General features: G+C 39.4%; 2 protein-coding genes across 3 annotated transcripts in view; both read right to left on the bottom strand.

The window, feature by feature from the left end:
* Positions 1 to 18054, bottom strand: part of LOC143746085 (uncharacterized) — a 317610-nt gene that overhangs the window by 27729 nt on the left and 271827 nt on the right. The gene's annotated exons all lie outside the window — the stretch shown is intronic.
* The window catches only part of LOC143746081 (L-asparaginase 1-like), a 35295-nt gene that overhangs the window by 7768 nt on the left and 9473 nt on the right, over positions 1 to 18054 (bottom strand). For both annotated transcript variants that reach the window (XM_077237802.1, XM_077237803.1), the window contains exons 5-11: positions 16365 to 16476; positions 15720 to 15831; positions 15265 to 15390; positions 5328 to 5411; positions 3738 to 3864; positions 2554 to 2666; positions 2180 to 2383 (exon numbers count right to left, since the gene is read on the bottom strand). In XM_077237802.1, the coding sequence (XP_077093917.1) occupies positions 2180 to 2383; positions 2554 to 2666; positions 3738 to 3864; positions 5328 to 5411; positions 15265 to 15390; positions 15720 to 15831; positions 16365 to 16476 (878 nt within the window). The remainder of the gene's footprint in view (positions 1 to 2179; positions 2384 to 2553; positions 2667 to 3737; positions 3865 to 5327; positions 5412 to 15264; positions 15391 to 15719; positions 15832 to 16364; positions 16477 to 18054) is intronic.

Raw genomic sequence — 18054 nt, 5'->3', positions numbered from 1 at the left:
GCTTCACGTAAGCCTCGACGAACCAGAGCTTCACGTCAGCCTCCACGAGCCAGAGCTTCACGTCAGCCTCGACGAACCAGAGCTTCACGTCAGCCTCGACGAACCTGAGCTTCAGGTCAGCCTCGACGAACCTGAGCTTCACGTCAGCCTCGACGAACCTGAGCTTCACGTCAGCCTCGACGAGCCAGAGCTTCACGTCAGCCTTGACAAACCAGAGCTTCACGTCAGCCTTGACAAACCAGAGCTTCATGTCAGCCTCGACGAACCTGAGCTTCATGTCAGCCTCGACGAACCTGAGCTTCACGTCAGCCTCGACGAGCCTGAGCTTCACGTCAGCCTTGACAAACCAGAGCTTCACGTCAGCCTTGACAAACCAGAGCTTCATGTCAGCCTCGACGAACCTGAGCTTCACGTCAGCCTCGACGAACCAGAGCTTCACGTCAGCCTCGACGAACCAGAGCTTCATGTCAGCCTCGACGAACCTGAGCTTCATGTGAGCCTCGACGAGCCAGAGCTTCACGTCAACCACGACGAACCAGAGCTTCACGAACATGCAGTTCCTGAGCCTTTGTCAGTCGTCCCTGAGCCAATGTTAGTTCCTGAACCGGTTCCTGGTCCAGTTTATGTCCCCGTAGGTTCTCCCAAGTATTTTTTTTGGTAGGGGGCAGTAGGCCCCACGAGAGGACCATGGAGGTCGTGCCGTTATGGTCTCCTGTAAGGGCTTCTTCACCGTGGCCGCCTGAAAGGGTTTCTACACCATGGCCACCCGAGGAGGCTTCACCACCATGGCTGCCTGGCTGTCCTGCTCCACCCTGGCCGCCGGCACATCCTGCTCCGCCCTGGCCACCTGACCAGTCAGGTCCGCCCACGCTCCATGGCCCACCTTGCCTGTGTCCTGGCCCTCCGTCCCTCCCCCAGGATCGCCTTCACTCTACCCCCCGCCTGGATCGTTTTTGAGCGTCTGGAAGGGGGGGTTATGTGACGATCGGCTGGATTGCTGCACTGCCTTCCCTTGGACTGTTCTCGCACACCTGTTTCCACTGATCTCTCTCACACCTGCATCTAGTTGCACACGCAGCTCCACACACATTTAAACCCCACTCAGTCTATTACCCTTTGCGTAGTCTTGAATGAATGAATGTATGTTTCACTGTTGTGTACATCTCCGAGCATTTCCTAGTTATCCTAGTCTGTTATCGTAGTCTGTTATCCAAGTCTAGTTTGTTCCTGTCTGTGTATTCGACCCTTGCTGAACCTGTTACTCGATTGTCTGCTGCCTGCCTTTTGACCCATTGCCTGTTTCCTGGATTCCGCCTCGTCTTCCGCCTGCCTCTGTCATCCCGCCTGGTTTTCAGATCCTGAGTATTGCCTTGTCTCCTATGCTGTGTTTGCTGTCTGTGACCCTTGCCTGTCTGACTACCCTGTAAATAAACCTACGCTGCGTTTGGATCTACCTGTGTCTGGTTGTATCATGATAGTGTGTAAAGAGATCACTGCACTGTTATGGCTGTACATAGCGCTGCGTTATTTTATAAAAGGCTTCAGTTTTCAGAGAAAAAAAATAATTTTCCCCATCACGTCTAGCAGACGCAATACTCGTTCCTTTATCTCAGTCTAACCGAGTCAATCCTAATATATTCATACTGCAATGCAATGAGCCATGAATGGGTTTTGATTGGTGGCACCCAGAATGCACTGCAACATGCTTTATAATTGTCACCATTGTTGAGATTCGCAGGCTGATTTCTGATGTATGTGTGTCTAAATGAAATAAAAAAAGATAAGAAGTCCTTTAGATTTCATTAAAATGTTAAAATATATTATGCCGCACAAGGACAGTGCTGCTATAATCAATAAAGTAAACCTAACTCAGAGATTAGGCTCTCAATGAGTTCAGCGATTCAGGTCAAATAATGATGATGTTAAAAACACAACCAACACCATCAGATCCTCTTTTCTCTTTGTTCATCTGACAGTTATAACTCAGTTACAGCAGCCAAACTACATCTAAAGTTAGAAATTGAAGGGTCAAGAGCTCAACTAAAGTAAACACTGATGTTTTTTTTGTTGGATTTTCTCCTTCAGTGATTCTGAAGGTAAACATCAATAAAATATGTAAAATTGTTCTAGATTTATCAAACAATCTTACAGAATGTGCCTTTTAAGCAAACTCCCATACCTGTCCAGTGGCGTATGTCTTTGTGACCGTGCCCCGCAGGCACTGTGTGCAGTTGATCATGAGGAGTCCTCTCTTGTTCGCTTCATGGATCACATCCATCAGGGTAGGAGGTTCGTCAGGGGCGTTAGCGCGCTTGTCAGGGGCGTTACCGCTGCCGTAGGTCTCCAATACGATCCCCTCCATCGGCTTCAAGAAGTCCATCACCTGTTTAGAAAATAGATCTCATTTAAACATCTGAAAGTTCAGCCAAAAATTAAACTTCTGCCATTATTTACTAAAAAAAAATTAACTAATGTTCATGCACTGAATGAAGAGATTTGCCAAAAATATGTGTGCAAATAAAGTCAAGATATTAGCACACGCCGCAGCCTTACTGTATCAGCAGTGATTCCTGGGAAGAGTCGCAGGAGACCCACGTTACTGTTCCACTGTGTGTTGACCGTGAATTTGGCGGTTGGATTGGCTCGCACCACAATGTCCCAGTTAACTTAAGAGTAAGAAACAAAACATAATACTCAAAATAACACATCTGAATAAAATAAATAACACTGCATCATCACTAACAAGGAAGCTGACATTAAATTTCAAGCAGTGTCCTGCAATGTGACATCATATATTATCAACAATTTGTGCATTGTTAGTTCATGTGCCGTTTTTTATTTAATTAATTTTAAAACTACACAAAACTAATATTTGTACTTTGCAATTCATCCTTCTCACCATATGATTATGAAAGGAACACGCCGACTTTTTGGGACTTATTCACCTAAAAAAAAAACATTTGTGTCCTGAAAATAAAATAAACTTTAACTGAAATAATGTAAAATTTATGAATTGCAGCATTTAATTTTCATTTAGTTTACCTTGACATTAAAATTGAAATCAAATTTATTAAAAACTACATGGACATTTTAGGGGAAAAGGGGAAAATTATACAAATGACAAAAACACAAAAAAAGTACTGAAAATGTAACTAAAATGTAAAAGAAATTTAACTGGACTATATAAATATATATATATATATATATTATTATTATTTTTTTCACAGAATTTTCATTTTTGGGTGACCTATCCCTTTGAGCTCCAAAAAGGATGTGATAACATTTTTGAAGTATTGTAACAGTGGTCCATAGTGGATTTTATATATATATATATATATATATATATATATATATATATATATATATATATATATATATATATATATATAATAATCCTTTTTGGAGCTTAAAGGGATAGTTCACCCAAAAATGAAAATTCTGTGATAATTTTCTTCCTCTGAAAACAAACGAATGTTAAAGAACGTCTGAAGTCAATGGGGCCTAAAACTGTTTGGTCACCCATATTCCTCAAAATATCTCTATTTTGTGTTCAGTAGAAAAAAGTAATTCATACAGGTTTGGAACAATTTGAGGGTGAGTAAATGATGAGTCCATCTTTAGATAAACTATCCCTTTAAAAGCCTCAGTCCTAAATGATTGTAATTGCATTGAAAAGAGCAACTGTTCTATAAATAGACCCACATGGGACTAATAAACGTTATCAGAACAGGAATCACCTGTGATGTCGACTTCAGCGATGGCTAGCGGCAGCAGGTTTGGTGAGTCAAATGCTTTAAAGCTTCCAGAGTCCACTTTGGTGACACAATTGCCCCTGTACAGCTTATGGTGAAAATACAGGCAAACCTGTGAAGAAACTACAATTAGAAAATTGTAATTTTAATTGTAATTTTTTATTTTTTATTTATTGAATTACTTTATTTGTCAGGGACAATGTACAAAACCATTAATTTTACAAAAAGATGTTTTGTACCAGAGTTAGCAAATGCTATTTTCCATCTGTAGTCCCCGGGCAGGTGCACACAATATTAAAACATTACACTAACTATAACTATCAGTAGCACTAACACTAACAAGTACATGCAATATTAGTCAAACAATGATCATTTAAAACTAATCAGATGTTTAGATGAAAAAACTAATCAAAAACCATCACAGCCTAAAAGATATCATCATAATCAAATACATTTACTTCAATATTACGTTTGTAGACTTTAAGTGTGCTAATGCTGACACAGCTGGTTATCTAGGATGTATTTCTTTAAGTTTTGAGAGAAATTATTTAGATCTACAGACAACTTGAGACTGTCTGGAAGTTGATTCCATTGTTTAATGATTTTAAATGAAAAAGCTGTCTTTGCAAAGGCAGAGGATCTTTTCGGGATAGCACAATTTCTGTGAGCAGTGGAACGGGATGTTCGGTTCGTTTGTTCAGAATAAAGTTTTATGAATTTTTTCATTGAAGGTGGAGCAATATAATTAACAATTTCAAAAGCGGTTCTTAAATTTGTATATCGAATTAGGGAGTCAAAACTGAATATTTAATATTTACTGAGAATATTGCAGTGATGATAGCGAGGGGCTTTTCTGTCAAGCACCTTTAACGCCTGATTATAGACGGATCTGAACGGTTTAAGTGTGGTCTCGTTGGCCTGAGACCAACAGGACACACAGTATGTGATGTGTATATAACAGTGGCTAAGCTTTACTTACAACACTGTTCCAGAACAGTACAACTAAAATATTCGACTGTGTGCTGCACATTTTTCGGAGGACTGTTTCCAGACCCCGGGAGAGTACTAGGCCAGCCTTGCACAAAGGCTGATACTAGAAAGCAATTCCATATTTGCATGTATATTCTGGCCCTTCTGACTCACAGAGCCTGTAAGTATGTTTTCATATTTTAAGAATGTGCTACTGACTATTTGCGAGTTTTAAGCAGAGTAGCGCAAATGCAGACATGGTTTTATGTTTACATAGGCTGCGTTTAAACTTGGCATTAACATGTGATCACCGTGATCCAATCAAGCAGATCGGATCATAAGCCAATCAGGACACGGTGCGTTTACACTTGTCCGCATCAAGTTGCTTCTGTATCTGGATAACAGATCAGATCTTGCAAAAAAAGGTGCAAAGTCGACCTGAAGTGGTGGGTTTTCTTTAAAAAAAAAGATTTTTACAAAATTGCTGTTTAACCTAAAACCGCGTAAACACATTGCATTAAACCAAATACAAAAAATTGTGTTCTTTTTATTAAATAAACTAATTAATAAAGGCATCACTCACGGAGGATTGAAATCAAACCTCACCTCAGGGATGACCAACTCTCCTGCTATCAACAGCGCCCCCAAGAGGTTCTCCCTCCCGTCATTCCTCGTCTCAAAGATGGGCACCTGCAACATACATGATGGACCATGGAACTGGACCATATCCATTGGACCATGGAACATGGAACAATGGACCATGGAACATTGAATTACATTGAATTACATTGAAGAACATTGAATACATCATTGCCCAGCTGGAGTCACATCAGCTCCGTCGAATCGATTCATTAATCCTTGATTTTCTTCTTTTCAACTCATTTATAAACAAGCACTTTCTATTTTTATATCATGGGAACTTATCCTCGTTACTACTCCTTATAAAAAGACAATCGGATTACTTTGATATCGCTACTTAGATCCAACTTTGCGAATCTCGGCTACTAGCCTTTAGTCCGCTAGCATTTCACGCGTGGCCTCGCGCCTACCGACCGTCTTATTTTGCACCCGTTTCACTGAAAGGATACAGGTTATATCCAGCATTTCAGTCCTAAATTAGTCGTGATATTGGTAGTATCACTACTAATTTACTGTTCATCTGTTATAATGGCGAACATATCGGATGTGTGTCTAACGTTACCTCTGAGTGCAGGTGAGGACACATTCGAGCTGATTTCGGTACGATTGGAGCTGGAATCGGTGGAGAAACAGATCCGTGTTCTGCTGGTGAAGCAAGCCGAGCTGCGGGATCGGCGATCAGCGCTTGAAACGTCACGCGCCGATGCTCATAAGTCAGTGGTTAGTAACTTTTTGACTCCGACTTCGTCTACTCCATGCGTTTCTCTGCCCAGGAGGACGCGATCACCATGGACCCACAACACCATGGACCCTGGGTGATCCCACAGCGAAAGACATGAGCCAGGACCAGAGCAAGAACCTCACCGCCCCTCCCGGTCTTCGAGATCTCCACCCGGAACCGCTTCTCCCCCCTTCGCGAGTCGGAACGCGACGACGCCGTGATCATCGGCAGTTCCATGGTCCGTCATGTCCGTGCTACCTCAGGTAAGGATACGGTGCGCACTCACTGCTTTCCTGGTGCAGATTCGGAGCGGCTGTTCTGTCGGACAACATCTCCAAGACGTTACACACCGTATGACTAGAAAATCAAAGTCCAAATCACAGTCTTTGCTGTGCCAACTTAATTGATATAAGTAGTGTAGAACATTATATAGAAACTGTGTCTATTCCTCGTTTAGTGAGGCCATATAATAAATCTATTGTAGGATCTAGGAAAAATCTTATTGTAATTAAACCTGAAAATCTAAATATCAGTGAACAAAAACAATTTCTAAAGCTAGGTCTTCTAAACATTAGATCGCTCACACCTAAGGTGGTTATTGTAAATGAAATGGTCACAGATAATATCTTCGATGTACTTTGCCTTACTGAAACCTGGCTTAAACCAAATGAGTATTTCGGTCTAAATGAGTCCACTCCACCAGGATACAGTTATAAGCATGAGCCCCGTCTGATCGGTCGTGGCGGCGGTGTTGCAACAATCTATAGAGATATTCTTAATGTTACTCAGGAAACAGGTCACAGGTTTAATTCGTTTGAAGTACTTGTACTAAATGTTACGCTCTTAGATGTAAGAAAGAAATCCCTATTATCTATAGCCTTGGCTACTGTATATAGACCAAGCAAAACGTCAGTGGTCCCACTCATCGTCTAAATCATACACTAGACTTAATTATATCATATGGAACCATTCCAACTGATATAGATATTATACCGCAAAGTGACGATCTCACTGATCATCACATGGTAACTTGTATAATACGTACTGCTGAAATTTGTCATGTTGCGCCACGTTATAGACCAGGCAGAACAATCCTTCCAACCACTATAGATAGATTCTCAAATAGCTTACCTGATCTATCTCAGCTGCTCAGTGCACCCAAACAAACAGATGAACTAGAGGAAATGACTAGCAGTTTGAGCACCATTTTCTCTAGTACACTAGATATTGTTGCACCAATTAGATTAAAAAAGGTTAGAGAGAAAACTAAAGCACCATGGTACAACAGTGCTACGCATGTTATCAAAAGAGAAACTCGTAACCTAGAGCGTAAATGGAAACAAACTAATTTAGAGGTCTTTAGAATCGTGTGGAAAGACAGTATGTCACGTTATAAAAAGGCTCTAAAAGCAGCCAGGGCTGAGCATCTCCGCAAACTAATAGAAAATCACCAAAATAATCCAAGGTTTTTATTTAACACCGTGGCTAGACTAACATATATACAGACATCACCAGAGCAAAATATTCCGTTACAGTATAGTAGTAATGATTATATGAACTACTTCAATGAGAAAATAGAAAGCATCCGTAACACAATTGTAAATGTACACTCTTTTATAGTGTCTTATGATTCAGCCTCAACTATGGCCCCTCTGGAACAACTACACCGCTTTACAACTGTAACCTTCGGCTTGTATATTGTCGACCAAATGGACTAAGCCACCCCCAAAATCTGGTATGGGGGACCCTAACAATGATCTTTTTATTCTACACAGGCAGTTCAATTAAATGATCCAGAAGCCAGAGTACAAAATGTTGTTATTTTGTTAAATGACAAACACCTTCCTTCTCCTATAACTGGTATGACTTGGTTGACAACAATGTTACTCAAAATAACCAAAGAAAATTAAACAAGCCACCACGATTCACTCCACTCTCACCCAACTTTCACTCTGAATGAAAATTAACTTAACAATAATTTCAAAAGAAATAACAACAATGCTCAAAACCAATCAAACTCAAATTAAAGAAATACAGTTAAAGAAAATCAATCTACACCCCAGATTATTTACCAAACCAATCATAATTTAAATAAAAAACAAAAGAAATAAGAATAACACTCAAAGTAGCACAAATCAATCGGAAATCATGAAATGGGAAAGACACCCCATGGGAGGAAATTATCAAAGCACAGCACAAATCAAAATAAATCAACCATAACACAAACACAACCCAACAAGACCTCCCATAAAGCGATAATTCGACAAACAGATTTCAGAAAGGAATCATAACTACCACAAAAACTTAAAGTATAACAAATAAATAAAAAGATACAAAGTAATCAATTCCTAAATAAGACGAGAAAACCTTTGATAATAACAAAGACCACAAAAATTAAATTATAACAACAAAAGGTAAAGTAATCAAATTCCAAGTTTGGTGAGGAAAAGAAACGGCGGCCGCTTGCCAAGAAAGGGTTTGACCTGAAATCAAAACCCATTTAGTTTATTAAGCATACAACTTTATGCATTTAAAAACAATCATATAGAAATACTCACGTTGTTGATACGCTACGGCTCACTTAATAGAGGATTACGATGCATATAAATCTAGATGAAAGCAACCGTGTTGTAACGCGGCCGGCAACTCGGCAAAGTATTAATACTCCTAAAAATACACATTTTATTAAGTTTAACAATTTAAGATAAACAAACGAACTCAGTCGTTCACTCACATCAGGTGGCCAAAGCTAAGCAAGGGTTTGACCTGAAATCACAACCCATTTAGTTTATTACGCATACACCCTTATACATTTAAAAACAATCATATAGAAATACTCACGTTGTTGATACGCTACGGCTCACTTAATGGAGGATTACGATGCATATAAATCTCAATGAAAGCAACCGTGTTGTAACGCAGTCGGCAACTCGGCAAAGTATTAATGCTCCTAAAAAAATACACATTTTGTTAAGTTTAACAATTTAAAATAAACAAACTAACTCAATCGTTCACTCACATCAGGTGGCCAAAGCCCAGCAGACATGGCACACCCACTATGTTCTCAGAACAATCGTTGGTGCAGGAAAGATCTTTATCGAGCTCAATGGTTCAACTCCTTCCACGCGCCAGCAGAGGAAGAAACACAAACTCACTCCTTGAGCGTAGAACGAGAGCGAGAAAGACCCCTTTCCTTAACCCCCGCGAGACTTTAAGCAGCCGGCTCATTACGTCATCTGCCCATTTAAAGGCATAGTCTACTCATTCCGGTTACACAACTATAGGACAGGAAGAGCTAAATAAACTTATCATTGCATCTAAACCAACAAAATGTTTATTAGATCCAATACCCACTAAATTTCTGAAAGAAGTGTTACCTGCAGTGGAAGAGCCTCTTCTTAATATTATTAACTCGTCTTTATCTTTAGGTCATGTTCCAAGAATATTCAAGCTGGCAGTAATACAACCTCTCATTAAGAAACCGCAATTAGATCCAAATAACTTAGCAAATTACAGACCCATTTCAAATCTTCCATTTATGTCTAAAATACTAGAAAAAATTGTGTCCGCTCAATTGTGCTCTTTCTTGCAAGAAAATGAGATATGAAAAATTTCAGTCAGGATTCAGACCGCATCATAGCACAGAAACTGCGCTAGTTAAAATTACAAATGATTTACTTTTAGCTTCTGACCAAGGCTGTATCTCAATATTAGTTCTACTCGATCTTAGTGCTGCGTTCGACACTATCGATCATAAAATACTCCTGGATCGACTACAAAACTACACTGGTGTTCAGGGACAGGCATTAAGCTGGTTTAGATCATACTTATCAGACCGCTATCATTTTGTTTGTTTAAATGGGGAAAAATCGAAGATAACGTCAGTAGACTATGGAGTGCCGCAAGGATCGGTGTTAGGCCCTCTGCTATTCTCAATATATATGCTGCCACTTGGTAATATTATAAGAAAACATGGAATTAATTTCCACTGTTATGCTGATGACACTCAATTATACATTTCATCACGGCCAGATGAAAACACTAACTTATCTAACTTGACAGAGTGTCTCAAAGATATAAAATGCTGGATGACGCGTAATTTTCTGCTACTAAATTCAGATAAAACGGAGGTATTACTTATTGGTCCAAAAAACTACCCACAAAATCACTTACAATACAACTTTAATATAGAAGGATGTCCTGTTACTTTATCCACTACAGTAAAAGACCTGGGAGTTATACTAGACCGCAACTTGTCTTTCGAAAATCATATTTCATATGTTACAAGAACAGCCTTTTTCCACCTTAGAAACATTACAAAGCTACGTAACATGCTATCTGTTTCTGATGCAGAAAAGTTAGTTCACGCATTCATGACCTCGAGACTAGATTATTGTAATGCTTTATTAGCTGGCTGTCCTGCATCCTCAATAAACAAGCTACAGTTAGTGCAAAATGCAGCTGCTAGAGTTCTTACTAGGTCAAGAAAATATGATCATATAACACCAATTTTATCATCTCTACACTGGTTACCTATCAAGTTCCGTATCAATTACAAAGTATTCCTACTGACCTATAAAGCCCTAAATGGTTTAGCTCCTGTGTATTTAATGGACCTTCTATCGCCCTACAATCCATCGCGTTCTTTAAGATCACTAAATTCGAGGCTTCTGGTCATTCCTAGGATATCTAAGTCCACTAAAGGAGGGAGGGCGTTCTCACATTTAGCTCCAAAACTCTGGAATAGCCTTCCTGATATTGTTCGAGGCTCTGACTCGCTGTCCCAGTTTAAAACTAGATTAAAGACGCATCTCTTTAGCCAAGCATTTACATAATGCTTACCTTTTATACCACTGCTGAATCAGATCGAATGCATTTAATATTATAAAACTTGAAGAGTCTGTAGGTTATTTGTATAGGTTGCATAGTATTTACAGTCATTACGTTCCTGTGTATATTGCGTGAATGACGGGTGGTTGGGCAGATATTGTGTTTTGTGGTAGGTGGTATGCCATACGGAACCGTTGCCACTGAAACTGCTTATTAACGCACCAGTGGGGCTCGACAGCCTTAGTCAAACGGGTTGGCGCGTATGGTTGGGTTGCGGAGAGATTGTGAGATTGTGGTTAGGTCTCAGCAGCAGGAGGAATGTAGAGGTCAGTAAGCAGGGCTGAGTTGAGTGGGGGACGGAGGGGGGTGACTCTGGGACGCAAGAGTCACTGTCTTCATGTTTTTTATCATTTACGCCCGTGTTATGGAAATCATTATGAACAGCAGCTACGCTAATTATTTTCCCTTTTTGCTTTTCTGCTGAATGGCGTTCGTCAGCTCCAGTTTGTATCCAGCCTCTCACGGAGACTTCAGATGCCCCAATCACAAAGCCTGTGAAGAGACGACTCAACACCGGCGATATGGACCCTCTATGGTGGACGGCACTGATCCTCAACAACTCGTCTCAACACCGGCGTGATTACTTGGACTTCCAAAAGATGGAAATGGATAAATACTCTAAATGTTCCGATCCAATCTGACTTGTAATGCTGCCCGAATCATGCACTGTTCCTTTGTTGGCCAGAGGAGAACTGCCCCTCCAACTGAGTCTGGTTTCTCCCAAGGTTTTTTTCTCCATTCTGTCACCTGATGGAGTTTTGGTTCCTTGCCACTGTTGCCTTGGCTTTTGGCTTGCTTAGTTGGGGACATTTAATATTTAATATTCAATAGTATTATTGATCTGCCTTACTTAAGGTGGACGTTGACGCAATTTTCTTTTATAAACAAACTTTGTTATATTATTTTCATGTTATCACTGTGAAGCTGCTTTGATACAATCTGTATTGTAAAAAGCGCTATATAAATAAAGGTGACTTGACTTGACTTGACATGATGGTTGTGAAGCTAATAGTGAGTTAACATGATACTTTTTTGATGACCACTTGTTAAATGTTAATATTGGAGGTAGATTTACTCAAACTCAATAGCCGTAACTAAGTCAAACTACTACTCTGATCTTATCTGCTCCAAAGAAGGAAACTCCAGGTCTCTTTTCTCAATAATGCATACAAATTTTAACCCCCCTGATTCCCTACCCGCTCACATGTATTCAAGTGAGACTTGTAATTCATTAATTATCTTTTTTAATAAGAAAATCAACTCTATTCACCAGCAATTACATTCGACCCCTATGCCTTCCCCTCCCTCTTTGCCCCTCCCCAATAGTCAGTCATTTTGTTGCTTTCTACTGCCCTCCTCCTCCGAAATCTCTGATTTCATCCGTAAATCAAAGTCCTCAACCTGTTCTCTTGACCCCCTCCCCACAGCTCTGGTCAAAACCTGCCTCACTTCCCTCCTCCCCTTCATAACTTCCATTATTCATTCCTCTCTTTCCTCTGGTATTGTCCCCTCACTTTTCAAAACTGCATCTGTCTCCCCGATTCTAAAAAAACCTGGTTTAGATCCCACTAACTATAAAAATCTTCGTCCCATCTCAAATCTTCCCTTTATCTCTAAAATACTTGAATAAATAGTGTCTGATCAACTCATTTCCTACCCTTAACAGTCTTTATGAACCTTTCCAGTCTGGTTTTCGCCCCTCCCATAGTACTGAAACTGCCCTAATAAAAATCACTAATGATCTACTCATAGCAGCTGATTCCGGACTCATCACTATCCTCATCCTCCTTGATCTTAATGCGGTCTTTGATACCATTTCTCACTCCATTCTCCTGAATAGATTATCCTCTCTTGGCATCTCACACACCCCTCTTGATTGGTTCCGCTCATATCTCTCTGACCGCACTCAGTTTATTCAACTCAAATCTTTCACATCCCACCCTTCCCCTGTCACTACTGGTGTCCCTCAAGGTTCAGTTCTTGGCCCCCTTCTTTTCATCACCTACCTACTGCCCCTTGGCAATATTTTCCGCAAATTCAACATTCATTTTCATTGTTACGCTGATGACACCCAGCTCTATTTATCTAGCAAACCCACTCCCTCGCTCCCCACCTTTTCCCTTACTAACTGCTTACTTGAAATTAAAGACTGGTTAACTTCAAACTTCCTTAAACTTAACAGTGATAAATCTGAACTCCTTCTCGTAGCCACCAAATCCACCCTTTCAAAAATCAATAATTTCACACTACCCATTGATAATTCCTTGGTTTCCCCCTCCGCTCAGGTCAAGAGTCTGGGTGTAATCCTCGATTCCTCCCTATCCTTTCAGTCACACATCAATAATGTTAGTGTAACCCAGAGTGATTACAAATATAAATAAGAAAAAGGAAAAATAATAATAAGCCAAAAGGGTTATTAAATTAAAGAGAAAAGTCAATTAATAACTGAATGCAAAGGAGCAAAGTCAAACATTCATAAATCCAAAAGTATTTTTGTTTTGTTTTGTTATTTTTCTCATGTTGTGAATGTAAGAATTGTATATAGTTGAATGTTATGTTGCCTTTAAGATAATGTGAGGTGGAGTTCGCTGCTGACCAATCAACGTGAAGCGTGAATGTTGTTGTTGGGCAGACACTCGGACGCAAGCAAAGAAGATTGGCAGAGATGGTTCTGAGAAGATAACATTGATTGTGACTTAAAACTAGACAAAACGTTTAGAAAGAGATTGATTTCATCTGAACCTAACTATGTTTTGTTTCTTTTGCGAGTGATTCCGAATTAGTTTTGTGTTTGAGTATTTTCATCGTGAACATGGTGAAGACACGGATGGACTGAGTTTATCACCGCGTGGAACAAGATGGCGAGCCTCCCAGTGAACTTTGATTAGAAACGAAACCATCGAGTAATTTCATCGGAACATCTGCTTAGTTTTCCCCGGGACGGAGGAAAGGTAAACTGAGTTGGATGACAGAGTGAACTGACGCCTGAATTTTTCTTTTTCTTTTCAAGTGACGGTTGTCAGATTTTTTTCCCCCCTGTTCAACACAACGGTAGGCCTGGACTGTTGCATTCAACATATCATTGGGGTATGGACAATTGTTTCTTTTTGAATTCAGAGGCTGTTATTTGAAAATACATTACTGAATTTATTGATATTTGACCTGGATTCCCATTAACCCAAGTCTCCTGGTGACCTGAAGGGGGCGCTACATTAATCGGTCTGCATACTTCCACTTACGCAACATTAACCGCCTCCGACCCTCCCTTACCACTCACACTGCCTCCATCCTTATCCACAGCCTCATCACCTCCCGCCTTGATTACTGCAACTCCCTTCTTTTTGGCCTCCCTCAGAAATCTCTCCATAAACTCCAACTTCTCCAGAACTCAGCAGCTCGTGTCATCACCAGAACCCCCTCTTTTCATCATATAACCCCTGTCCTTCAGCAGCTGCATTGGCTCCCGGTTCAATTCAGAATACAATTTAAAATCATTCTTACTTTCAAAGCTATCCATAACCTTGCTCCTCCATATCTATCTGCCCTCCTTCATATCCCCACCTCCTCCCGCTTTCTTAGATCCTCCTCCTCTATCCACCTCACTGTACCCCCTGCTCGACTTGTCACTATGGGGAGCAGAGCCTTTAGCCGCTCTGCTCCCCGGCTCTGAAACTCACTTCCACCTGACCTCCGCAGTATTGACTCTTTCCCTCTGTTCAAAACCAGATTCAAAACCCACCTGTTCCAGCTTGCTTATTTGTAAATGCACTGTTCTTGTCCTTTTTTCATAATTGTTTGTTTATACTTTGCTGTTCCCTGTACCTGTTTTTATTATTTGTAAAGCGACCTTGAGTGCTTAGAAAGGCGCTGTTAAATAAAATGTATTATTATTATTATTTAAAAGGTGTCCCAGTATGCTTTTCTAAATTGTCTTTGCCAGTTTGATTTGTGTTTTAGCATCCTTTTTCTGGCTTCCCATTAAATTCAGAGTTGATTTTAAGATCATTATGTTTGTATATAAGGCGTTGCCTGGCCGTGCACTTTTCTTTTTTCTATTTTTTTTTTTTTTTTACAAAAAAATTTATCATCACTGAACTTACTTAAGTTGGACTGTGATGCTATTTACTACAAAATCTATTGCATTATTTTCATGTTATCTCTGTAAAGCTGCTTTAAAACGATCTGTATTGTAAAAATAAAGGTGACTTGACTTGACTTAACTTTGAAATGCTCTATTTGTGCAACACAAAGGTGAGTATTAATGCATTAATAAATCCATTTAAAATGTGTTACCTGTGAGCCAGTGAAGATGACAGGCTTTCCCAGATTCTCGCACATGAAGGATAAGGCAGAAGTGGTGTAAGCCATGGTGTCTGTGCCGTGCAGGACGACAAAACCATTGTATTGATCATAGTTTTCCTGTGAACACGAGGGAAAAACCTTTCCAAATCTCAGTAAAGATTTTTGACATACAAATTTTAAAAAGTGTTGACCCGTTCACTGATCTACCATCAAGAAATTTGAAGATAACCTACAATTACAAATTTACAAAAAGTTCCTTTTTTGTAAAAAAATCAAACAAAAAATCAGAATAAAACAATTTGTCAGATCAGTTCTGTTCACAAATCAGTATTTGCAGTCATGTCTAACTTCTACTCAACAACGAGAACATTTCAGTCGCATTCGCAACTCAGAGAAAAACAAAGAATGCAAAAAGCCATACATAAAGATGGTTGAAAAAGAAGCACCTCAATGTCTTTTGCGATACGGGTCCAGTCATCTTTACCCATATTACAGGAGTCGAGGAGGGGAGAGTACTCTAGAACCCTATATTCAATCCTCTTCTTCTGTTTGGACAGTCTGGTGGGGGTGGGGGGACATAACAGCACAAACTGGTCAAAAGTTTGGATTTTTAATGTTTTTGAAAGAAGTATCTTATGATCATTAGGCCTGCATTTACTTGATCAAAATACAGACATTTTCTTTTAATTTTGTGAAATATTACTACAATTTAAAATAATGTTTTTCTATTTTGACCAACAAAGAAGAATTTATTTAAGTCTATTCTCAGAAAATGAAAGTCAGCATTCTCCATCCTCCTCCTAAGACAGTTTCAATAATGTCTTTATTTTATTTTTATTTAATAATAATTAATAATTATTATATTATAAAAGAGTGCACAGTCTTTAAAAATATCCAAAAAAATATTTAAAAATTTGAGGGCCAGTAAATAATGACAGAACTCCATTAAAACTATAATAAAAGTAGAAACCAACAATTCAAACCTGTATTTTGTATAGAAAAATATGAATGCAGCTAGTGCCTGGATCAATAAATAGGACAACACCTCCAAACTTGATGGCATATTTGTGTGCATCTGCGTAAGAACTTACGGCAGCACCAGCATGTCATTATCCAGTGTCTTTTGTTGTGCGTACTGCTCATCATGCAGAATAGAGAGTTTGCGTAGAGTTTCAACAAAAACATTAGGTTCTGGAGCCAAACCTGCAAATATAGACGAAAAGCCTGTAAAAAGTTATGAACAAATGCACCAAATTAACATCACTGTAAAATCTTGTTATAAAAAAAACGGTCAAACTCTGACAGTAACATAGCACTTTCCATTAAAACAGTATTATAGCGTAGAAAACAATGCATACTGAGTAATATTTGTCGTTTCCCAGAAAATAGCCTACAGGAATATACTGAGAATTAACAGCTCAAAGTCGACACACAGCAGCATTTTAGGGGGGGCGGGGGGTCGTTAAAAAATGGTAGGGGAAACACTGTGTAGTCCACTTGACTGAGTGAATGAAAAGAAATGAGTGAATTGAGACACTGATGAACACCTGACAAGCAGAATCACTGAAGAAAAGAGAAACAAGAACAGAAAAAAAGAGAAACACAAGAACTACAACTCCAGAGGAGAGATATGGGATAAGATATATTTTGCATAGAAGTATGTGTGCAATGCAACATATGTTTAACTGATGCATAGGTTTTCCAATGACTATGTGTACAACGACTGTTGTACAGTTGGGCATGTTCTGTATAAGGAAAATAATGCTTTTTACTGATGCATAGGACATGCATATGAAGGACCGTTCTCTTTATATGGAAAGTGGATTGTGCATGAGGTATACATTCCATTTTAATCATAACCAACATTTTTTTTCTACCGTACAAGAAGTTGTAAGTTCCTCAGTGGTGCAAATAAGCTCAATCCTTACTGTACCAGCCCAGAAAAAAACAAGGAGAAACACAGAGAAATACATACAGCTGGTATGAGGGGGTAAGAGGAAAGAGATGGGGAGCGAGGGCATAGAAATGGGGAACAGAGAAATCTGGAATGAAGACTACCTCTTTTGTAACCTTCCGTTTCTATGCCAGTTTCTCTCGTTTGTCTGACACATATAAATAATAAATAAGAGATCTCTTGGCAAAATAACTGATTCTGCTTCCGTGATTAAAAATAAAAAGGAAAGGCTTAATTTCAAGTTTACAATTTGGCATCACGAACAGGATTGCATCTTAACCCTCTGGGGTCGGCGGTCACGCCGGGGCAACCAGCTCGCTTTTTTTCTTATCAGTGCAAAAGAGACTGAAATAACTCGATTTTTTGTCTTACAGGCAAGTGTTATACATCATTCAAAACTGTTAAATGTCATTCTGAAACGCGACAGAAAATGACCTGTAACTCATTGAATACTTGCCTCCCACACTGAGAGTTATGTCTTTACAAAGCTTGAAGGGTCTGTTTTTAAATAATGTAATTCATATTGAAAACAAATATTCTCTGTTTAAGCAATCCGTATGAAAGCAAAGAGAGGTACAGTTTCTCAAATTTATCAAATTTCACATCATCTCTAATGTGACCACACCCACATGCGCACGAGCAATTCAGATGCAAATCGTCCACGTGAAGGAACCTGTAAACCCCCAATCACCTCAAAACAAAGCATGAAGAGAGAAGAGAAACTTATTTTCATCGAGTTTGGAGTTTATACTGGATTTACCTCAGAAGAAGAAGAACACGATTTGAAGATAAGATTTTTAAGGTAATAAATGTATTCTAATAGTTAG

Source organism: Siphateles boraxobius, unplaced genomic scaffold (assembly GCF_051911475.1).
Source record: "Siphateles boraxobius isolate OS27281-9 unplaced genomic scaffold, OSU_SipBor_1 21, whole genome shotgun sequence".
Lineage (NCBI taxonomy): Eukaryota > Metazoa > Chordata > Actinopteri > Cypriniformes > Leuciscidae > Siphateles > Siphateles boraxobius.
The sequence above is the reverse complement of the archived record's forward strand: the minus strand, read 5'-3'. Positions and strand labels throughout refer to the sequence as shown.